We start from the raw sequence: 25,444 nt of genomic DNA, 5'->3' as shown, positions 1-25,444 counted from the left end.
ATAAAAACGATTACCAAGATTCGTTACGCAAGACCAAGTTTTAAATTAGTTGCATTTTGAAGGGGTGGGCGCTTTGCCGAATGTGACCCCCAAATATAAAAATTGCGCAAAAATGTGAGTGGGCGCTTGCCTGGGCATGGGCGCTAACGCGGTTGAGTACGGTAGATTGAAAACGTATTTGCATGGAAGTTTGTGCAGATCCACCATGTGATTAAACTTTGTTGCCTGCAGGATTATGAAAACTATACCTGTAATTCATTTTTGAAAGCTACATTACTTTAATAAGTCATCAAACAAAGCAGAAGACATCACATTTATTACATTTAGACTACATTAAATATTACACTTGAATAAATATGTCAATATACCAGTAATGAAACTAAAATTGCATTTCAAACAGAAATGCTAATTTTCAAGTTCTTCAAAAAGTCTTAAGACAGTCCTTGCCGAGAAACCTGCATTATTTTTTTCTTGTCATAATGATCAGTTTTCCACATTTACTATCAATCTCCATGGTGCTGCAACATCCAATCAAGTAAATGCATATAACAAATTCTGACTTCTGACTGTTTCAAATACATAGCGCCCTCTATGGCAGACCTCATTTATTACTGTCTGGCCATAGAGGGCCTTAGGTCCAAATTAGCCGATTACTAGTAAGTATATAGTTATGCTTAGACTTTTGGAAACTAAATCTGTAAATTATGAGGTTACAGACGCAGAAAGAATTAAACTTATTATAACCATTCAGCATACTAATTCATGTAGAAGTAAGTCAAAACGGATTATAGGAGTTCCGACTGTGCTGAATCAAGTTAAAATTCACAGAAGGTTATGCATATTCCTTAAAATAATTAATTAATTTTAGTTGATAATTCAATACTGTAAAAGCAAAAATAAATTTTTCAATTGGTTTTAAAACTCACAAACTTACTTTTAAAACAATGTAGGTTTACTTGTTCATTAAATCTAGCATGTTTCATTTCTAACCAAGAATAAAACCCTGTTAATAATTAACACAGTACGTACCAAATCATTATAAAATAATTATTCTTACATTAAATAAACTTAAAAGTAAATTTCAGAGGTAAATACAATAAAATTTTACAAACAAAGATATTTACAATCATTGATATAATAGACCAGTTCCCGTTCACTGCGAGATCCTGAGTTATGTATGAATCAAACATAAAAACAGGACGAAAAAAAAAGGTTGTAGTGGCGTCAAACATCATGTGGGATTTGACAAACACAAAAGTTTAAAATCAAATCATTGCATTTTTACACGCCTTTTATGCAATATACAAGAACTCAGAGTGAACAGAAAATCACTTATTAACTCATTCATTAATGCTGCATTTGTAATTTTCCTTGACATAGCAAGCAGCACAGTTTTCTTGTATACATTAAATGCAACACAGATGTGCAAAAAACAAGCATGCAATAATCAGTTACACAATATACTTGTAGTTGCATAATATACATGACTCAACAAGCTCCAACTTTTGTTAAAAATACAATTTATTATGCAATTTTGCAAAGTGACAGACCACAGTCAACAACTTGCAACTTGTTCCCTATTTCAGTTAACAACTTGATGGCAGTTAACACAAAACCTTGCAATGACACACGGATTAATGTTATCTTAAATTAAAAGTTTACAGAAGAAGAAAAATACTGGTATTCATCCTACAATAAATTGTACCCGTCGACATATAATAATGTTGGTTTTAAAAATAGCCTATTTTTTAAGAAAATTGTGATTGTATTTTAATAGCGAATGGCGGCCATTTTGTCAGTATCAGTACATGTTGGTTCATTGGTTTCTATAATATTATGCCATATCTGAAATATATATTGTTACTGATAGGGATCTTTTGTTATCCTTAATTATATTAATAATCTGGCTTTAAGTGAAAAAAAAAAATTAGTTTGCTTCAACTTTGAGTTCTATCATGGTTGTGTTTTCTAGTAACTATGGTTCTATGAAATTGTTCTAAAACAGCAATTTTCTCAACAAAAGTACTGTGTTACAATAGCACTATACTCCATGACTACATAATAAACCAACAAACATTTTCCTGTAATTTATGACACTCTTCTCAAACATTATGAGTAGGTTAAATTAAAGCTCTATTATCAGATATATTTTGTTACATTTGGCGTACGAGGTAGTATATGCTCTGTACCAAATGCAACTATTACACTATTCACAAGATATCCATGTCAGAAGTTATCAGCAAACAGCCAAACATTGTCAAGCATTTAAATAGATTCCACTGTGATAAAATTTTCAGCAGCTTTGGGCATCAACAAATCCCTTGAATATCGCACAAAACTGATATCTGTCTAATGCCGCCTACCTTATTTAAAATTTGATAAGAACCAAGATGAAAACCTACTGTGGAATACTTTATTTTCGCTGGAATTAATTTTCGCTGAAAAGGCTTTTTGGGCGTTTTGCTTGGAATTTATTTTCACTGATTTTTGATGAGTTTAATGTGAAGTATAGGAAAAAAAGTATATTCGCTGGATTTTATTTTCACTGAATCATCCCTTCAGCGAAAATAGCGAAAATAAATTCCAAGCGAAAATAAAGTATTCTACAGTATTTATCAAGTCCAAAGTATCAAATCAGTTCTAAAAATGCAAAACTTGCAAACACCGTAACTGCCATGTTTTCATTTTATGAATGCATAAGAGATCGGTTACGACCTTTCTTTATGGTCCAATCAAGTAAGAAACAAGCCACAACAAGAATTGTGGAGTGTACACGTGTAGTGTGTTCGATTATGCAAATGTTGAGTAGGTGACTGACACACCTGCTGGCAAACTAGTTCTAAAAGCGATAGCGATATTTTAGCCGACCTTTTTATTCCAGCATCTTTAAAAAATAATGTACAATAAGGTTATTAACAAAATACCGGAATTTAGGTTCTCGTATATGATACGCTTTGGCATATATGCTCCGTGATTTTTTGCTTCATGTTTTTATTGATCAGGTTGAGAGGTCAAAGATCAACAGAGTACTTTAACAGTGACCTCAGTACCATAGGTTATATACGTATACTAATATTGCATATGTACAAGACTTCAAATAAGTTTAACAGATAATAATGCTTTAAAAGTCTGAATTTAGATCATGACATTTTTTTTAAATTAGCTTCATATTATAATATGAGATTGAAACCACTGATATCAAGTTCAAATTAAACTTGTATATTTACTTCAAAGCAAGAAATACACTGTACTCTTAAAAATTAATATTCATATCTTCTCTATAAGTTTAAAAATGCATGTACTCAAAACAAACACAATTTTGATTCCAAACATACTTATAATTTGCAAAGATATTAAAATAAATATTTTGTGATTTATTGCTATGAAATTACCATAAACATAGTAACATACCCCACTGAACTAAACTATCTACAGGTTGTCATGCCAACAACTCGTCTATTTAAAATTATAATATTTATTGGTTGTTGTTTCCAAATCGTTTTACCGGTATGTTATTTTGTAACTGCTACTGTAAACATTTGCTTCATTACATCGCTAATACAAATACATTGCTTTGATACAGGATTATTAAAATATGACTTGTTTTGGGCATAGACACAACCATGCGATATGAAAATGTTTTTTTTTTGTTATAGCGCCCTCAGTGCTCACAATATTTTGCATCTTTTCAAAAGGCAAGCTGAAGGACAAGAATTCAAAATAATTCAAAACAAAAGTTATTTTATCTGCATTGCATATGTTGCACTGGAATGAAGCATGACAACCAATTAAAAAGCGGAGACGTTTACACTTAAAATACAAGATTGTTGCACTGCCCTTCATTTTACTTTAATTTCTTCTCAAACGTTCCCTTGATGTATCGTGCAACAACAGTCTGCGGTCTCTCCTCCCATCGACGCAATTCTTCTTTGGGTGTGACCACTTGGTCACCCTTGAGTCTGTCGAGTATAGTCACGCACACAACACCGGCTGTAGATAACAAAAACACACATATTTAGTGTTTATATAATAAACAAACATGTGAGCATTTGATGTAATCACCCTTCATCTCATACTTACTTCCTTTGTAATGGAACACAAGAAAAATAAAGTAGATTTACTGTAAATCACTTGAACTTTATAGTAGTCTGTGAAGATTGCGACATTTTTGAGTGATCAAAATTTCAGTGGGTCTGAAAGTCAGAATTTTGTTCTTGTGAATGAATCAATTCATCAAATCAAGAAAAGCAGGAACATTTTAATGAGTTTAAGATTTGAAAGAAAGGATGCATGGCAATACAAATAAAAAGCATTTTTGGGTAAACCATTTACAATTGTATGAAGTGAAGGGGACGACACGGCTGGATGGACCTTTTTGGGAGAAGGAAAAGCACTTTGGGGTGAACCATTGTAATTTCTGGAGAGAGGGGAAAAATACTTTTGAATGGGCCATTTCAATTCAGAGGAGATTGGAAAGACATTTTTGGGTGGTACATTTGAATTTTCGTGAAAGTGGAAAGACAGTCGTATGGACTATTTGAAATTCTTCTAGGAAGTGAGGAGAAGAGGAAAGACACTTGGGTAGACTACCGGTATTTCAAATTCTGAGGAGAAGAGGAAGACAGTTTTGGATGCATCAAAACTGTTCATCCATGAAATATGGTATTTAAAATTTTTGTATTACAAATGGGGTGGGGGTTCATCATGTTTTCAAATCTACCCACTAAAGCCTAACCCTAGCCTATAAAATAGCAACTGTAACCTATACATCAAACCCTTATCAACAACCTTGCATTGCAAATTGAATCATACCTTTGATACCAGCTCTGTTCATCATTGAGGCAAAACACAGCGACTCCATCTCAATGTTACGTATACCAACATTATACAACTCATGTAAGTAGTTCATTTTGTCCTGTTCGGTGTAATCACAAAAAGCTCCGTCTAAGCGGCCCTGACCTAATAAGACAAACTTATTTTTAAATTCATTTGTATCAAACATTTGTGGTTGAAGAAAAAAATAAAAAAGATTAAATTATTTATATTTAAGTTTCAAGATGAAAGTTTAGCAACTAGGCTGAAGTTGTAATCTACTTAAAAACATTGAAATGATGGTACTTCCGTTTCAAAAAAATCCCACATGAATAAATTAGAACACATTAGAACAACTGATTTCACTGCACAGACTCGTACAACATTTGAGTTTATAAATACGAAGGTTCATAGTTGTCCTCGTTGACTTTGGTGTAATGATAAACAAATTTGAAAATGAGTTCATGGTGATCAGCCAGACAAATCTTATCAGATCAACCCTTTATAATACTGTAAAATCTGTATTTGAAGCAGCGGCTACTATTAAAATGGTACAAAGCAACAAAGGAGATGCGGCTTCTAACAGAGAAATGATGAATTTTTAGTTCTCAATTGTTTAAAAAGAATGGGTGTGGCTTCTACTAGGGATGTGGCTTCTAATACAGATTTTACAGTATTCAACCTTTTAAATGCCATAGACAGTTTTTGCCATTTTTCACAAAATAAACTGAATTTTTGATAAAGAACTTTAGCGAATGAGAAATGTTATCAATTTGGTCAAGAATTGACAAAAAAAATTATAAAATAAATACAAATTGGAAAAATGTTGTAACTTGATATGAAAGTGCGCCCTCTACAATTTACATTTGCTACTTCAGATCTGCAAACCATACTCTACTGTATCAAACACGCAGACACAACAATGCTATCGAGTATATGGGGACATTGTCATCAGAACGGCACATACATTCTGTTCTTTTGTTTTTATTAAGCAAAATTTTAGGTAAGCAAAATTTCAACTTTTAGGTTATTCATAAGAGGGAAATTTCAGAGGCCATGATTTTGAGCGTCTCACACAAATGCAGTTGCGATGATGAAAAACTAAATCACGTACCCTCATAGAAGTCATTAGTACACATAGTGTTACCCACAACAATATCAAATTCATCTGATTGGTCACTGCATGATAACAGATCTTGTGCTAAGTCCTTGTTGAGGTTTGTAGGTGTGGAGATTATCTTCCCAAGTGCTTGCTATAAGATAAAGAAATGAATCAATTGTAGAACCATTTTATTATATTTATACTATAATTGGTATAAATTTGATAAAAGATTGGAAAAAAAATGCCTAAGTTACTATAGTTTCAAGTCCAAATGAACATATAAATTAAATTTAAACAATAAAGTATCCAAACATAGATTAATACAGTGAATTTTCCATGCTTCATTGAAATTCAAAAAATATGTTTTCACTGGCTGTATAGAACCATTTGGTAATGCCCATTACCCATGAGTCTTTGTGTGTTTCTTTTTATTATTGATTGATTGATTTACAATCTTGTTACCACGTTGTAGTTCGTAAAAATAATTTTAAGCATTATACAAAATTTATATAACATTTATTAACATGTTATACCAAAAATTATTTTTTAGTGAAATTCACTGTATTTAGACATGTGAGAGTTCAAGAAATGTAAATTATCCATTAGTCTCGCAGTTAAATCTTCATGCATGCCTGAATCAGATACTTGAAATATGTCATTGCCATGACAACTTGGCTCATGCTTCTAATAAATCAATTGTTTTAATTCAAAGTACAGAATGTGTCATCAATGTAACTACATGTTAACTATGACTGAATAATTTCTTAGGCACTTACCAGCTCAAAAACCGGCTCAAATTTGTAGTCCACAGCAGTTTCTGTGACAACCACAGAACCAGGTTTCAATCCTAGTCCACCACATGTTCCAATGCGGAAAAATGTTAAATCTTTGCACTGAGCGTATTCTAATAATTTGATGACCTCGTGTAACATTATAGATATGGACGGCATACCCATACCATGCTGTGAACACAGGTACAATGTATGGATAGGTTAGTTGTGTAGAAATTGTTGATGACATAGTCCCTGTCTGGTTTTTAGTGACTGTGTTGAATAGAATTATTGGGAGCGTATTCAGCATGTTAACATGTTATTTCAGATGGCAATTTAACATGTCCCAGTTTTCAAAATTGCTGCTTCCTAGAAATAAGATTATCCTCATATTGTGCAAACAAAATTGCATAATCCACACATAAACTAGTTTGACATTTGGATTAAATCACAAAACAAAACATCATGTATGTTTGAATAAAATTGGACCAGTCATGCTTGAGATATGGTTGATTAATGTCCAAATGTTCAGTTTTAGGACAAAATCAGTCAGTCCCTCAAAAATAATAGTAACAAACTACGAATTGATGTGCATATGTTTCCTATTATGACTTTCCTTTGTACATTGTATCAATGTTAATGAAATTAGTCAAAGCATGCCCGAAGAAAATGTTGAATGGACAAACATATGCACTGAATTCAAAACACAAGTCCCCGTTTTGGATCAGTCCAACAAAAACTAAAAAACACATAGTATAGAATCAAAGTGACCTTTGCGAACTTTGCCATCGCTAGTTCAAAGAGTGACAATACACTATAATTTACAGTAATTTACAGAATGAGGTATCGGTTACAATAAGCAAATGAGTGGGTACCAAGATTTGTTTCCATGGTGACAAAATTAGGGCTCAGCCTGGCGGCCATTTTAAATATTAGGCTAATAATTTGAAAAGCAGTTTGCTCAAAATATTTTTCTTCCATATCTTCAAAACAGTCAAAAAAGAAAGTAATATACAAGTGTAGGTATTAAATTGTGTTATAGTTATTAAGAATTTAATTAATCCAGATTTGGCCAGTATTCAAAAATACTGAACTATATACATTGTAACAATACCGAGTTACTATTTATAGATGTATACTTACGCTAACCACAAGAACAGGTCCTACTTTATACATAGCGTATCTGTCTGTGGAGCAGATGTTACATAATGCCATACCAGCTGGCAAGTGCATATGAAGTTCTTCTAACATAAACTTAGCAAAAACTTCCATTCTAGCAGAACTGCCACCAGTACACACAAACTGTGACAATAGAAAAATAACCTTCATGTAAAAATTCTGTTTCTGACATCAAAGTTGAATCATATAAAACAAGTCATTGAAAATGACACAGTCCCCGTTAAGTTCTCTTTGTGCTCGTCATATTAAAGCGGAGGGGTTGTCGTGAGTGTGTCCTTGAAACTTGAGTTCCAAGTGGCATATACAACAGATTGTCTATTTACATCAAAACATGTGTTTCGTGTCATAGTAATATGGTCAAAATAAAAACAGCCGTTATTCGGCCATCTTTGATCTGATTATGAAACACACTGATATGTATGATGTATGTGCCAAATTTGAATGAAAATGGTACATAAATTGTGGAAATATAGTAGTAAGGCCAAAAAGTCAGATGGCTGTCAATCGGCCATCCTTGACCAAATTTTGAAACAAATTCTCATGGACATGCATCCTAACATGTATAAAGTACATGTATGTGCCAAATTTGAATGAAAACTGACAGAGCACGTCCAAGATACCGCATAAAAAAACAAAAACAAGATGGACATGTATCCTAACATGTATAATCTATGTACCAAGTTTGAATGACAACTGACAAAGCATGTCTAAAATACAACATTTTCAAAAAACAAGATGGCTGCCAGTCGTCCATTTTGAATCAAATCGCTAAACCACTGCATGTGCATATGTCCCACATAAGGTACTAGGCACATGCAAAGAATGGACGGAATCAGTCCACAGGATTCTGAAATATGACGTTGGACAGACTGACACATGGACAGACGGACACACGGACGGTCGGACGGACAGACTCAGAAACTCACGGACGGTCGGGGACATGTATCCTTACATGTATGATCTATGTACTAAATTTGAATGAAAACTGACAAAGCATGTCCAAAATACGACATTTTCAAAAAACAAGATGGCTGCCAGTCGGCCATCTTTGATCCAATTGTGAAATAAATCATCATGGACCTGTATCCTAACATGTATAATCTATGTACCAAGTTTGAATGAAAACTGACAAAGCATGTCCAAAATACAACATTTTCAAAAAACAAGATGGCTGCCAGTCAGCCATTTTGAATCGAATCGCTAAACCACTGCATGTGCATATGTCCCACATAAGGTACTAAGCACATGCAAAGAATGAACGGAATTGGTCCAAGGGATTATGAGATATGACTCCGGACGGACGCACGGATGCACGGACGCACAGACGCACTGACACACAGAGACTAATTAAATACTGTGAAAGTGAAATAAACATAGTGATTGACTCAAATCAATTACCATAAGCAAAATAATTTGAATTAAATCAATACAGTAATGTCAGAAAGCAGTTACGAACATTTATTTAGGTTAGAGCAAATGACAATGGCTGCCAGACGGCCATGTTTTATCAGACTACCATCACGTATTGAATAAACTGATTGCCATAATGGAAAATCTGGTGTCAGGATTGTCGATTCGTCACGTATATGTACCGTAGCAGTCATTCAAATCTTGTGTAAACAAACAATACAAGGATTTATAAAACGAGGGTTACTGAATACGCAAGTGACATAATATCAGATGAAGACTTCATGTCAAGCAAATTGCAAGACGATAACAAAATCAAGATAAAACATACTTTTCTGGAAATACCTAATGTGTGGAAGAACTGGTTATTGTCATTTCCTATCAAGGGGTTCAGTCCCAATTACAGACTTGAATATGAAAGACAGCACAACTCATTGATACACAAGTTGTCTTGCCGAAACAACTGAATCCTTTGCATTTACTGGGAATACAAGTAGGAACAAGTGCACAGGACCAACAGCTTTTTCCGAAAAGGCACCATTCTCTTGTACGAATGCCACAAGCCTGGCAAGTGGGCAGAATCTACTCTATTTTTGTTACTGCTTGACTGTGCAGCCAACCAGCATCTTCTCACATGCTGGGCGACCACACTGATCATTATGGCACACATCAGGTCAGATCATTCACATACTAGTAGTATGTACTACATGTTTTTTTTTCTTTTTTCAAATACAGCATATGGCGATAAACTTGCTCATTTCTGCCGCAATCAAACATTTATAAATATCCACTGTATTCTGTGATACTAGTGGTTGAAATATTTTGATTGACGCACACATTATTTACAAGATCATGTGATCTTTTATGCATATCACTATACATACATATTAAACTTGAATCATACCCCATTATCTCACCAATACACAAGTTTACATATGTTGTGTACAATGCAATATATCATACATGCCACACTGTAATGTTTGAACCTCTAAGTTACGCACAGTAAACCCTTTCGAAAAAATTTGTTTCGAAAAATATTAGGACATTGAACTAATTTTCAAGAAATAAAATGATGAAAGAAACAACATTCAACCACTGTATTTTCATCAGCCACAAATAAATTGAACAGGCGTGTCATCGAATACTGTGTTTACATTGGTCAATCTACAAGAGGTCAAGAGTTAATAATTGCAATAGCATATCTGATAACAAAATAATGATAACCTGCACACATCACAGGTCACAGGGTTAAGAAGAATTCGTAGAAAAATGATTCATACTTTATTCCATGTATTAATTTTTATTTCCTCTCCTAATAATAAAGTTAGTTTTAGTTTGCTGGTATTTGGTTTATTTAAAATAAGTTACTATTGTATTAATGTAAAATACTTAATTTTTGCATGGAATTCTATTCTATTCTATTCTATAATGAACAAAAATAATACAAAACATATTGTTTCAATTTTTTTTTTTGGTGTTGTACACTATTAGTATTGAGGTATGCAGCAGACATGTAGGAGGGTGTTTGGAATAGAATAGAATAGAATAGAATAGAATAGAATAGAATAGAATAGAATAGAATAGAATAGAATAGAATAGAATAGAATAGAATAGAATAGAATAGAATAGAATAGAATAGAATAGAACAGAATAGAATAGAATAGAATAGAATAGAATAGGTTTTGTAGGTTTTTGTAACATGTTGCATTTTAGCATGTTGCATAATTACTGGATTAAGATTCATGTACTCATTAATTCATGGTCACATGATTGTTACGACTTACACCACAAGTGATTCATGTATCATCAAACGATCATGTTTGAATTGAATTCTGGGAAGTTTTAGCTCTTAAAGTTGATGCTGTGAACACATATTGTAGCCATTGCTAGTTGTCAGTATTTTGACCTTTATGTACCATGCTATAACAAGCGTTGCTACGTAGTGAATGCTTGTTAAAGATGGCGGTGCTATATATCATCTGAGTGGCATGTAATAAAATACCACAGTGAATATGGGTGTTAGTACACTTGCGCAAGGAGATTATTTGCCTTCTTAACCTTCGTCAAATGTTCCCCTGAGCTTGGGTACAAATGCTAATATTGGATAGTACACTTACAGAAAGTACAATTAGGCAAAATAAAATAAATCTTGTGTTTTCAGTTTTGGGGAAAAACAAAATTCTTTTTTAATTTTTTTTTTTCCTCAAATGAGTCATACTCTTACGTTAGGTTTTTGTGAGAACTGAATCAAGGTTTTAAAACTACAGGATGTGAAAATGACATCTAAGTTGGTTTTCAGAATAAGTTCTAAGTTCCAGTTATTCACTTCCTAGAAGGAAATAAATTTGTGGAGCTAATTTGCATATAAAAAAAATACTTTTTTTTAGCTCATTTGCATAAAAAATTTTCCCCATAGACAGGTTTATGAAAATCACAAAAATCATTTTATTTAACTTTATATGATAGAATCCAAATGTATTAAGGTAGAATGCGGTGTGCAAAGTTTTCACATGTGTGTATATTTTATAGAATCCAAATGTATTAAGGTAGAATGCGGTGTGCAAAGTTTTCACATGTGTGCATATTTTATAGAATCCAAATGTATTAAGGTAGAATGCGGTGTGCAAAGTTTTCACATGTGTGCATATTTTAGCGCATATGGCATTATCAATATTCTGTGTCAACATTTTTTTATAATTAATAGTTTTAGTACGTGAACTTTTTCAGTTCACTGTCAATCTGTTTTTTGAGAAAAATGATAAAATAATACGAATAAATTAACATTTTAGCAGTGGTTTCCAGAGACCACAATGTAAGCACATTTCTTGTTTACAACTTACTAAATATATTGTACATTTTTGAATACTTCTAGATATTAAATAGTACCTTGTAAGACACTATACAATGCATATCTTTTTTTTACCATATGTCACCAAGCAAAATTTTGAAATATATATTCTTGCCATAGGAAACAATGATAAATATCCTAAAAACAGACAAAAAATGCTATTTTCACTGTATTTTATGAATCAATTTCTCTGTAATGAGGACGGTGACCCCATATTTATACATGTATACATCTTAATCCCTGTCACATGATATAATAAATAGTCGAAAATGATGATATTTTAACGTTTGTGTAGTGTTACTATATACACTACAGTAATCACAGACAGGTTTGTGGACTTGAATAAAAATTAGTTAATTTATTCGGATCTGGTTGTTCTCACACAATATACAATCAATCGTTTCAATTTTGAGAGAATGGAAATAAGTAGAAACTTCTCTGGAATCATATGACATGGAATATCAGCGTCATTCCCGAAATTTGGTAATATCATGAAATTGCAAAAAATTCCTAAGATTGGGCTGTTTACATTAAACCTGTAAAATACATCGATTACACAAAATTTTTAATACGCACCACGTGTCGTCTGCGGTGCTTTAAACGCTGTGTGTGGTTGAAACACTGACCTAGACACAAGGTGAAAGGTTATCCCAATGATTTACTTATTGCATATATATAGTCAAGTTTATTGAATAAGAAACCGGTCAGGTACACATACCAGACAGATGTTACAAATAATATATACTCGGTATTACCGTATTTGCTATATTAGTAGCACATTGTAAATAGAAGCACATATAAACCAAAAATTGCATGTGATTTTCCGTTCAACTGCGAGATCTCGCGAGATGCATGAAAGACACGCGTCAAACGTCTGCCGCAAAAATCAAACGATTTGATTTTGAACTTGAATTTCTTCATTTTGTAGCTCACATCAACCGGCTGATCTGAGACAGAGGAATATTGCTTCCGAATACCCTTACTTAATCAAAATTGTCTATCATCAAATGTGTACAGCACATTATTAAGCATGGAAATGTCCCCAAAATATTTTCGTGTTTGTCGAATCCCACGTGATGTTTGACACCACTACAAGGCTATGACCTTTGTTTGTCCTGTTTTTAAATTCGGTTTCACGCAACGCGTGATTGTTGCAGTGAATGGAAAATGGTCTATTAACATAGGTGCATATGCTACTAATAGAGCAAATACGGTATATTAGAGTAAATATAAACAAGCAGCCTGTCGGCTGAGATAGCTCCGCTGTTAGCAATGCACATGGCAATTAAAGAACAGAAGATATCATTAGAAAATGAACAAATCTGAGAGAGGTCCACATGTAGTACCTATATGTATAATATCAAAGCAATTGGACTTGCGGTTTTCAACAAGAAGTCGAAAATATCACTTTTTACCAAAAATTACAAAAATATTCACCAAAATTAGAGAATTGACGATATCATCATGAAATGAACAAATCTGAGAGAGGTCTACCCAAGGTACATATACACCAAGTATCAAAGCATTCAGGCTTGTATTTTTCAAGAAGAAGTCGAAAAAATAAAACATTGACACGAACGACGACAACGGACAATCACTCATATATGATAAGCTCCGCTCGACAAAGTCGACAGCGGAGCTAAAAAAGATTAAACGAGAAAGGATCTTGGCATTTTGGATGCACATTTTTTTTACATGTAATTTCTTAGTTAATTTTTAGTAAATGGGCGCATTATTATAAAATTTGATAAAATATATTGTGAAAGATGGTTTTCAAATTATTATAAGCAGTTGATTTTTAAGAAATTTGAGGGCCCTGCAAATAGACCTAATGACATAAAGAGGTAAAACGATGTGTTCATGCTACTAAGTACAATGACTTGTGATAAGATTATAATTTACACTGAGATACACTATGTGTATTGCTCCCAGGTATTCACATGCTCACCAGAACATTAGCAATATTTTGCGAGTATTTTTTCAAAATGTCCTAATTTTGTTCAACCATTTTAGACAAGGCCATATTACTGTTTTCTGCTAAATTTATTGTTTTACACCCAAAACATGGCAAATAGTTTCTTATGACACTGACATTTTAGACAAAAATGTTCTAATTAAGGTAATTGAGACATCTGAACTCCTGAGTGATGTGGACCAATTGTAAAATGTGGAATTAAGGTACCGGTATATGTCGTTGTTTATCATTTATTTTTAAGATAAGGTTTAATTTTATGCACAAGACACAGGCCAAATCTCCATGAGCTATTTACTAGTGGTTTCCATGGTAACAATTTCCTACCATGTGTCCTGGTTACATGGCAAAAATCAAATTCAAAAATGTGATGTTTGGTGTGTTTTTTTCAGCCATTTTTTCTACATAAATTGTAGTGGTAATAAAAAATCTAAAACGTTGATGACATGTGTCCAAGTCAATTATTATGTATAACACTTTTGAAACAATAAAATTGTGTTGAATTTCTATCCCTATTTGGATTTAATACCGCAGATAGGTACTTAGCTAAAATCAATTTTGGAACTTATATGGCTATATTTTAATTTACAAATTTGGATCTGTTATGTGAAACCAGACTCAACTGAGCAACTCTGTCATTAAATGCTGGCTGTATTGACTATGCATAAAATATGATATTTGTGATGTACCGGTATAATTAAAATACGAACAGGCTATGTCTAGATTCTAGTTAAACAAAGTAAAATTAGACAAAACTTGCTAATTTAATACTAATACATGTAGCTAACATGTTTTTAGTCTGCAGCATTTGTATTTCGAGAATGTTTCAAACTCTTCTAAATTGTGAAACATAATGTGTTGATTCCATTAAAAAAAATATTTGCCCTGTGACTGAGCTCACTAATATTCATAATTGTAAATAAGTTCTGTTAATCAATGAAGGAAAGATATGTAAATGATATGCAAATTATTATGCAAATTAGCCCCGGCGCTATGCATTTTTTCTGGGGAGAACCCTGTGTTTGTCATCTGTAACATCTGAGAAAATGTGAGAGGAGTGTTAAAATGCAAATTATAATGAAGAAAAATGCACCAGAAACTAAAGAAATATTCAATCTCAATTTACTTTTCCACAATTAATCTGTAATAAGGACATTCACAGAGTGTTTTTGACTTGCAAATGATATAACATGATGACAGGCTCATTCTCACAGTAAAATTTCATCTATTAGGTATTAAAAGCACATTAATTGGTCAAAATGTGTTATCAAATGATGTATGTGAAACAATGGGAAGGTGAACAGTATTTTGTATATTTGTATTTCGAGAATAAACAGATAGTAATTTAACTCTATACCACAGAAGTTGTACATCTAGCATGTGTTATATTTAACAGTGTGCACATATGCATTTTATTTAACCTGTTAATTATTAAATATAAATTCGAGATAATATGTACTGCAGTATTCACAGCTTGCTAATTAATATTGTACTGACTGTCAAAATTCAAAACGAGTCACTTCTGAAGCAGATTTCTTTTTTTTTGGTATTTACTGTATAACTTGAATTTCCACGGAATGTTTTAGTACTTTGTATATTGTATTTGTTGTTGAATAGTGTTGATCATTGTCTTCAACAATTTCAACTTATTTTTTGTAGCATTTATCAGGTTTTTTTCTAGAAAAAAAATGCAAGAGGGAGCGCTGCAATTCAGCGCCACCACCAAGTGGGAGAGATAGAGTTCTCCCTACCAGGGTGTGGAGTTTTTGATAATGCTAAGTTAAAATGGAGCATTCTATGGCTTCCTTAGGGCCAAAATTACTATCAAACAGGTCACAGTTGAATACTGTGGCCACATGTGATCCCTGGTCAATCAGAGTTTTATGATTGCCAGAGGATCTGATTCCCAGGGTAAGGGGCCGCATGGCCATGGCATGAGGGCGCTGCACCCCTGTTCCCTTGTTTTAAAAAATCCCTGATTTATTTATGTTGCTAACTGTTATTCATGAGGCATATTTAGGAAGGGTATTCTTTACAATATACAATATACATACATGTATATTTAGTGGTTTAATACTGAGAGCTATCCAATATATGTAATACTAAAAGAGCTGGTAGTCAAACAATAATATTAGTCTATCAGGTTTCGTGGGTACTCACTGCGATGCAGTAAATAAAGTGTAAATAAATATCAGTTTGTTGAACACTCATAATTTCTTACTTTTTAGCCATATTCACATACTTAATTCATTTAAATGAACAAATACAACTAAAACTATGAAAAAAAGCAATTACCAACTATACGTCATGCTATAATCACGTCCATGTGTATACACATACCTTAACTTCTCCAAACATTGCTTGTAAATTATTTTTCTTTGTTGACAGACCAAAATGGTAAAGTACATCTTCTTCCATCTGCAGTAAGTGTGGGTTGGTTGCCATGGCGCTGTAAAAACAGAAAGATGTGGAATTGATTTGTTTACACTAAATTTAAAAAAAAAACATCAAAATTTTGTTGCTAGAAATATACACGAGTTGAGAGTTTTCACAGGAAAATTTTATGAAATCACCATGCCTCTCTGGCTAAAAAACCTGAGTGAAAATCACTGTGCCTCTCTGGCTAAAAAACCTGAGTGAAAATCACAGTGCCTCTATGGCTAAAGAGCCTGAGTGAAAGTCACTGTGCCTCTATGGCTAAAGAGTCTGAGTGAAAGTTACTATGCCTCTATGGCTAAAAAACCTGAGTGAAAATCACTGTGCCTCTATGGCTAAAGAGCCTGAGTGAAAGTCACTGTGCCTCTACGGCTAAAGAGCCTGAGTGAAAGTTACTGTGCCTCTGTGGCTAAAGTGTCTGAGTGAAAGTTACTGTGCCTCTATGGTTAAAAAACCGGAGTGAAAATCACTGTGCCTCTATGGCTAAAGAGCCTGAGTGAAAGTCACTGTGCCTCTATGGCTAAAGAGCCTGAGTGAAAGTTACTGTGCCTCTATGGCTAAAAAACCTGAGTGAAAATCACTGTGCCTCTATGGCTAAAGAGCCTGAGTGAAAGTCACTGTGCCTCTATGGCTAAAAAACCTGAGTGAAAATCACTGTGCCTCTATGGCTAAAAAACCTGAGTGAAAGTCACTGTGCCTCTCTGGCTAAAGAGCCTGAGTGAAAGTCACTGTGCTTCTCTGGCTAAAGAGCCTGAGTGAAAGTCACTGTGCCTCTATGGCTAAAAAACCTGAGTGAAAATCACTGTGCCTCTATGGCTAAAAAACCTGAGTGAAAGTCACTGTGCCTCTCTGGCTAAAGAGCCTGAGTGAAAGTCACTGTGCCTCTATGGCTAAAAAACCTGAGTGAAAATCACTGTGCCTCTCTGGCTAAAGAGCCTGAGTGAAAGTCACTGTGCCTCTCTGGCTAAAGAGCCTGAGTGAAAGTCACTGTGCCTCTATGGCTAAAAAACCTGAGTGAAAATCACTGTGCCTCTATGGCTAAAAAACCTGAGTGAAAATCACTGTGCCTCTCTGGCTAAAGAGCCTGAGTGAAAGTCACTGTGCCTCTATGGCTAAAAAACCTGAGTGAAAATCACTGTGCCACTCTGATTAATTAAAGAGCCCCAGTGAAAGTCAGTGTGCCTCTCTGGCTAAAGAACCCAAGTGACAATCACAGTGCAACTCTGATTAATTATTAAAGAGCCCCAGTGAAAGTCACTGTGCCTCTATGGCTAAAGTGTCTGAGTGAAAGTTACTGTGCCTCTATGGCTAAAAAAACGGAGTGAAAATCACTGTGCCTCTATGGCTAAAGAGCCTGAGTGAAAGTCACTGTGCCTCTATGGCTAAAGAGCCTGAGTGAAAGTTACTGTGCCTCTATGGCTAAAAAACCTGAGTGAAAATCACTGTGCCTCTATGGCTAAAGAGCCTGAGTGAAAGTCACTGTGCCTCTATGGCTAAAAAACCTGAGTGAAAATCACTGTGCCTCTATGGCTAAAGAGCCTGAGTGAAAGTCACTGTGCCTCTCTGGCTAAAGAACCCAAGCGACAATCACAGTGCCACTCTAATTAATTAAAGAGCCCCAGTGAAAGTCACTGTGCCTCTCTGGCTAAAGAACCCAAGTGACAATCACAGTGCCACTCTGATTAATTAAAGAGCCCCAGTGAAAGTCACTGTGCCTCTCTGGCTAAAGAACCCAAGTGACAATCACAGTGCAACTCTGATTAATTATTAAAGAGCCCCAGTGAAAGTCACTGTGCCTCTATGGCTAAAGTGTCTGAGTGAAAGTTACTGTGCCTCTATGGCTAAAAAACCGGAGTGAAAATCACTGTGCCTCTATGGCTAAAGTGCCTGAGTGAAAGTCACTGTGCCTCTATGGCTAAAGAGCCTGAGTGAAAGTTACTGTGCCTCTATGGCTAAAAAACCTGAGTGAAAATCACTGTGCCTCTATGGCTAAAGAGCCTGAGTGAAAGTCACTGTGCCTCTATGGCTAAAAAACCTGAGTGAAAATCACTGTGCCTCTATGGCTAAAGAGCCTGAGTGAAAGTCACTGTGCCTCTATGGCTAAAGAACCCAAGTGACAATCACAGTGCCACTCTGATTAATTAAAGAGCCCCAGTGAAAGTCAGTGTGCCTCTCTGGCTAAAGAACCCAAGTGACAATCACAGTGCCACTCTGATTAATTAAAGAGCCCCAGTGAAAGTCACTGTGCCTCTCTGGCTAAAGAACCCAAGTGACAATCACAGTGCCTCTCTGATTAATTAAAGAGCCCCAGTGAAAGTCACTGTGCCTCTCTGGCTAAAGAACCCAAGTGACAATCACAGTGCAACTCTGATTAATTATTAAAGAGCCCCAGTGAAAGTCAGTGTGCCTCTCTGGCTAAAGAACCCAAGTGACAATCACAGTGCAACTCTGATTAATTATTAAAGAGCCCCAGTGAAAGTCACTGTGCCTCTCTGAGTTAGGAGCCCCAGAGAAAATCATCGTGCCTTGATCTCTGGCTAAAGAACTACAAAGAAAGTTACACTGCTGCAAAATAAATGCAATTCAGTATGCCTTCGATATAACTGCATGACACAATATATAACATGCACGGGGCTTGAAATTCACAGAGGCTGTGGAGGCAAATGCCTTGATGCCCCAACCAAATGTCTTGAACATGCCCTTCAATATTTCCTTCATATTGAACATGAGTGTTTTGAGAATACCAAAGTTCATGCTTTACAATACATGTACATCACGGAATGTTAGGAATGGCAGCCATTTATCCAACTTTCGTTTTGACGTCAGTGAATCTAGTCTTGGTAAATACAGACTACTTCAGCCTATATCATAATTTTCAAAATAGACTAATATATTATTAGGTACACTATTAATAGGACATAACTGGCAGTGCAGATTTAAGTACATAATTATGCAGAGGCAAGCACAGACTATGGTATATAATACTAGAAAAAAAAAAAAATTCCCAATTTCTCAGTAATTGTTTTTAGTGTGAGAGTTTTACACAAAATAAATAAGTTGTTCAGTTGTATTCTAATTTGTGTACATGGCTGTAAGTAAAAGAAATTTACATCCTTGTTTGCATTATTGAACACAAGACAAGTTATATCAGGAATGAAATTAGGTCTATGAAGGCAAATGTTCAGTCAACAATTTTGTTGTCATCATCATGAGATTTAAGTCAATTTTTGGAAGATTAAATAACAAAAAAAAGTGACTTTCTTCTTCTTTCAATAAATAGAACAATTAAAATTTCAAATAGACTTCAAATAATAACAACGTAAATTTCAATACAATATATTGTGTAACATTTCATAAAAGAACATACCTTTTCTACTGACAAATAAAAGATTAAGTTCAAGCTTGAAAAAAATACAATGTTTGAAGACAGTTGTGTAACATATACACAGAACAGCTATAAACAGTGCACATCGAATAAAAACTTAGGCTGTTGAAATGTTTCCAGGGAGCAACCATTTCGATTATAGGGATGCAGTAAATGTATGCACAACTTTGGATAGAATTTCAACATACAACAAAAGAAGGGGAATTGAATAGGCCTGAATTATATTGCAAACTAAAACAAGCAGCCTGTCGGCTGAGATAGCTCCGCTGTTAGCAATGCACATTACAATTAAAGAACTAAAGATATCATTAGAAAATGAACAAAAGCAACGGGACAAATCTGAAAAAAGTCCATACGTAGTGTTATATATGTAATATAAAAGCAATTGGACTTGCGGTTTTCAACGGGAAGTCGAAAATATCACTTTTCACCAAAAATGACAAAAATAATCATCAAAATTAGATAATTGAAGATATCACAACGAAATTAACAAATCTGAAAGAGGTTCAATTGTAGTACCTATATAAGTAATATAAATGCAATTGGACTCGTGGTTTTTAACAAGAAGTCGAAAATATCACTTTTTACCAAAAATGACAAAAATATTCATCAAAATTAGAGAATTGAAGATATCATCATGAAATGAACAAATCTGAGTGAAGTCTACCCAAGGTACATATACACCAAGTATCAAAGCATTCAGGCTTGTAGTTTTCAAGAAGAAGTTGAAAAAGTAAAACATTGACACGGACGCCGACGACGGACAATCACTCATATGATAAGCTCTGCTCGACAAAGTCAACAGCGGAGCTAAAAAAAACCTGACACTGTTTTGTGTTCCTATTAACCCTATCCACATAAGCAATGCCAAAAATGGAACAGCCCAGTTAGATCAGCTTAACCTTCATTCAGGAAAGCTGGAAGCATGCCAGCAAAAATGTCACAGAAAAAATGTGAGTGATGCAAACAAATATATATCATGTTTCATCTTTGTAAAACACACAGTAAAATTTAACAAAAAAATTATTATAATATTGAAGTAGAACTCAGTCAAGGAGCTTTATTCAGCACTTGGGACTATTATTATTCGATAGTCTGATTTTGCTGGAGAAAAAAAAACAAGGACTAGTCACTGCAGCAGACATTAATTGGGAATTGAAACCCAACTGCCTGGATTCATGTAACAGTGTTTAATAGGAAAGAAAAATTAAACACACAATCAAGTTGGTAGCCGAAAATAATCACCGGCATTTGGATGCACTGAAAATTTGAATTATTTCCAATAATTTGCACCAATTCAAACCATCATTATTTAAAGCCGCAATAAACTTGAAAATATACTGGTATACTTTTGCACAAATTTAGACCATAAATATTTCATATAATACTATTGACCAAACAAACCCATTCTCTTAATTTTATAAAAATTATAAATTATAAAATTCAAAATAAACAGGAGGTTTGTATTGGCCTATGGAACAACATTGGAACATTTTCAAATGGGTCATTGCGTTCTGCACTGGTTTGTTGGATTCAACTACCAATTAACAATTAGTAATGAAACAAAGGGAATAGGTTTACTGCGTCGATAGTAGTTCTTAGACCCAAATTAATGCTGTCAGAGCGCAACTTTAATATTAATGCCGTCTTTCACACGTCTTGAGGCAACGTTCCGAGAAACGCACGAGACAACTCAATCAGCGTCGAAACGGGTTACACAAGGCAAATGACTTTGGGCGACCATAGTAGCCTGAAAAACCGACACGATGATATTTCAAGAAATATTGCCTGACCCATCTTGACAACGCAATTGTCTCATGAATTTAGCATCCATAGTAGTACCGGTAGTTAGTATTAGTACAGAAGGTACATTGTATTAATTAACCTCTCATGTAATATTATGACATACTAGTATGAATACGTGTCTAGAAAAATATTTGATCAGGTTACAATGAGTAAATACAGATACACACCAGGAGGTAATAATGTCCCCGTATTTGGGATTGACTACCCCAGCGTTTCTAATGGTCGAGCCCTTACGACCACAATAATAAATCAGTTATTGGTTGCTGGTTCGACGTTTTTATTACCTTCCACTGGAGTTGTTCGCCATACCTTCTTGGCTTGCCTCCATTTTCCTTGTACTGACCTAGTTACAAATTCGATGTAGATGGATCAAGTAGTCAATGTGCTTAGTCTCTCCGATGATCGGCCGCCGAATGCCGGGCGGAGATTTTCTGACACTCACTGGATTTCGAACTACGGCCGTAGTATGACCTGTTTACGTAGCTTAGATAATTGTCAGTGAATGAATTATAGTAAATACTTGCTATCAGCTTGTCAGACCGGTATTTACAAAAAGATGTTTAAAGGTTCGTAGTGTGAAATTGGCGGCGAAAACACAGAAAAAGACTAACGCGGCGACCTAGTTAGTTATAACACGGGTGCCTCGTGTTTTAACATAAACAAATCAACCGGAAATGACGTTTAGTACATTAGTCTTATTATTGACTCGCTGTTAACATAACTCTGTACTATGGTATTGGTGATATATGAATTGGGTGCCATAGGATGGTACTTGATGGCCAACCAACCTAATCAAATATGTATTTTGCATTTGTACGAGTGCAAAATAAGTTATTAGGATATTAGTACCAGCTGTTTTATACGCATGCGCACTGGCCGATCCTGTCAAATGTCGTCATCTGTTTTGGGGCGTGTCTGGTCGATGTGAAATTGCTTCAGCCATTGAGTAACAGAATTACCTGGTGTCTGTAAAAACCGCCGTAAAGTGGCAGTAAAATGAATTTGCGCGGTTTTTGCGCTGCCATTTTCTGAATGATTTTGGAGCAGCAATGGAAGCTGACCATTTAATTGTCCAGAATATGATTTTAAATGGCCGAACTTATAGAGAAATCAGTCTCGTATTGGAAAGAACGTTTCCGGGAAGTAGAGGTATCGAGGTGGAGTGGCGTGGTAAGTAGATTTCCTCCCCAGCACGCCGAGTTGGGCGTCGGTACCGAGAGGGAATATGGTGTCGAGCGACAAACATAGTAAACCAAACTTAGAACACGCGATACTGGTGCAGACGACTATGGTCGAACAACCATGAAAAATAAATGGCGGGACTTTGTTGTTGCACATTTAGCACAGAAATAAAAGACACGCCCACAGTTTAACATACACGATGTGCCGTCATCCAATGGCGGGATGAGCGGCTTCCTTTGGGTACAAATTAGCGTCAACTTTATGAGTAAAACACGACGCACTTGCTGAGCCAGACCGTCTGGTGGCGCCCTACTATTTCATCAATAACCAAATATACTATTATCGTGTTCCCGAATTGGATATTTGTTTATTTGGAGTAATTTCCAATTCTACGCCAGGTCCTTAGTAATTAATGATTCCACGTATTTATTTGGCCGTTATTTGACAGACGTAAAATGCCATAATGTTAATTCACGGAAATTTAAACATACTGATAGTGAATTACAAATTTGCCAAAAAACACTAAATTTGCTATCCCATGGAAATAATTGAAATCAAAATATTTGGCAATATATTAAGTTTTGCGTCGCATGCACACGATTGAATTATCTTATAAAATGGGCCTGATATACTAATGTTGTAATTATTTAATTGTAAGAACGAGTTTACATCCTGGAATGGCCACGATGTACCACGGATCGCTTTCCTTCATTGGATATGATATGTCCAGTACACAGCGCCATCCGATTCAGAAAGATTGGGACCTCTGTATATCTTCATTACCGAAAATCTCTTTAATCAGTAATTAGTTTGATACACTTAAACGCAGTTTCTCCACACCCGGTTAGGAAACGCTCCGTGTTCTATAGTGTTTCGCGTTTGTAAAATTAGATTACCGGTAATCCCCATACTGCCAACATTATTATAAAAATAGCATAGGATATGACATCATTTTCACCCAGAATACCTCGCAATTCATTTTTAAACAGGCGTACACAACTTTATTTTCATGTTTCACTGCTGTAAAAGTTTCCGATTTCCGGGTATTTTATTTTCGTATGGGTGGAAAACACGAAGATTTCGCCGATTTCAGCGATAGTGATATTGATTGGAATAACATAATGAAAGAATGTCCTCAGTATTTAGATGCAGGATATATGCACGAAGAGTATGTGAAAAAAAACACAGACTACATCGTTGCCACCACCGTCGTCGTGTGTGGCTTCAAGTTGGCACCTGGCCACAAACAAGACCGAATTTTTAACTGGGAATATAAAAACGAATGAAAAAATAAGAGAACAGCAATGAAAATAATATTTGCCAATTTTTTGGGATACCTAACCCCCAAATAGTACTAACTATATGATAGTTTAAAAGCCGAAATGTGCATATACGAGGGTCGATACAATCGGATACTCTCAGCATAACGGCGACAATAGTGGGTATCGCCATCTTGGAAACACAAATTCTGCCGAGCACATGTACCGAGTAACGTGACATACTGTTATTTAATATGATAAGAGTTGGTTATCTGACAACATAAAATCCGTTTGGTTATCTAAAAGCTTAAGCTTTAAGTTTTGGTTGTTCCTATTTCTCACGGAATGTTAGCGACACCAGGGAACTTGAAAGGGATCTTAAGCTAGAGACACACATTTTACCTCCATTTAAAAACGAAATCTTTTAGCCAAGTTTGACATCGTTTAAACAAACAAAACGTGAAAAAATGGTAACTGGTAATTTCAAACATGATTTTCACAAACGCACATCGGCGCACACACAAAAAAATATCTCACCTTAACCGTCTATCTATACAAGGAATCAATCTATCAAGGAATCTATACAAGCTTTAAAATCTTTTAGAGGAAACGTCGGGAGAAAAAAAATTTGGCTTTGAATATCGAAATCTTTTCCGCAGACAAGATAAGTAATCGACCGGGACTTCGCTTGGAATGTAATCAGGACTGTGTTGTTTCCGGCTTCAAAGGTCGCTGAATGACCTCTGACGTCACTTGAAAGAAAACGCGTACATGTATTGTTTATTTACATAATAATAACTTTATTGTATCCTTAGAAATACAATGTCTGTATCAGTTAGTAGCAATAAAAATTAGTTGTGATAACTACTACACTACAAAAAAGAAAGTTAGTTGTTAATGGGATAAAGCAAGTGTTACATATCAAATGGCATTTTCATTTCTTGATTGAAATGAGTTATGGATATAGTTGCCAATCTTTTTTATTATTACATCATCTTTTGAAGTCATCAAGAAATACAATTTCTGGAGATCATCCTGTTCTTCTTGTGGAAATGTAATGTCTTGTACGATTTATATTGTGAGTCTATCATAACAAAGTGCAGTTCATCTTTTCATTTCTGTGTACATTATTTGCAAATTCTATTCTAATATTGCGTATGCCTCTCTTTTTCTATTGCTACATTGTGATTACTAGTTCGAAATTTTGTCATTGAAATTCTTTGTTTCAAATTCAACACATCCAAGTATTTTTCAAAATTATAAGAGTCTTTGAATTTTTCATAAGT

General features: G+C 34.7%; 1 protein-coding gene across 2 annotated transcripts; it reads right to left on the bottom strand.

Moving 5' to 3' along the window:
* Positions 1 to 254: 254 nt before the first annotated feature.
* Positions 255 to 24,830, bottom strand: LOC100377849 (uridine phosphorylase 1-like). 2 transcript variants are annotated; one of them, XM_085494835.1, is made up of 7 exons: positions 24,696 to 24,830; positions 16,431 to 16,539; positions 7,828 to 7,986; positions 6,691 to 6,876; positions 5,927 to 6,065; positions 4,813 to 4,959; positions 255 to 3,990 (listed from the first exon to the last, which is right to left on the bottom strand). In XM_085494835.1, exons 2-7 carry the CDS (start codon positions 16,533 to 16,535, stop codon positions 3,845 to 3,847), a joined length of 882 nt encoding a protein of 293 aa, XP_085350961.1. In that variant the 5' UTR covers positions 16,536 to 16,539; positions 24,696 to 24,830; the 3' UTR covers positions 255 to 3,844. The 2 variants fall into 2 exon arrangements, with proteins under 2 accessions (XP_085350961.1, XP_006824023.2); XM_006823960.3 differs by lacking the exon at positions 24,696 to 24,830 and adding an exon at positions 22,002 to 22,437.
* Positions 24,831 to 25,444: the final 614 nt, after the last annotated feature.

The sequence above is a fragment of the Saccoglossus kowalevskii genome, chromosome 21 (assembly GCF_978046115.1).
Source record: "Saccoglossus kowalevskii chromosome 21, keSacKowa6.1, whole genome shotgun sequence".
Taxonomy (NCBI): Eukaryota; Metazoa; Hemichordata; class Enteropneusta; family Harrimaniidae; genus Saccoglossus; species Saccoglossus kowalevskii.
This window is presented reverse-complemented; position numbering and strand designations above follow the sequence as displayed.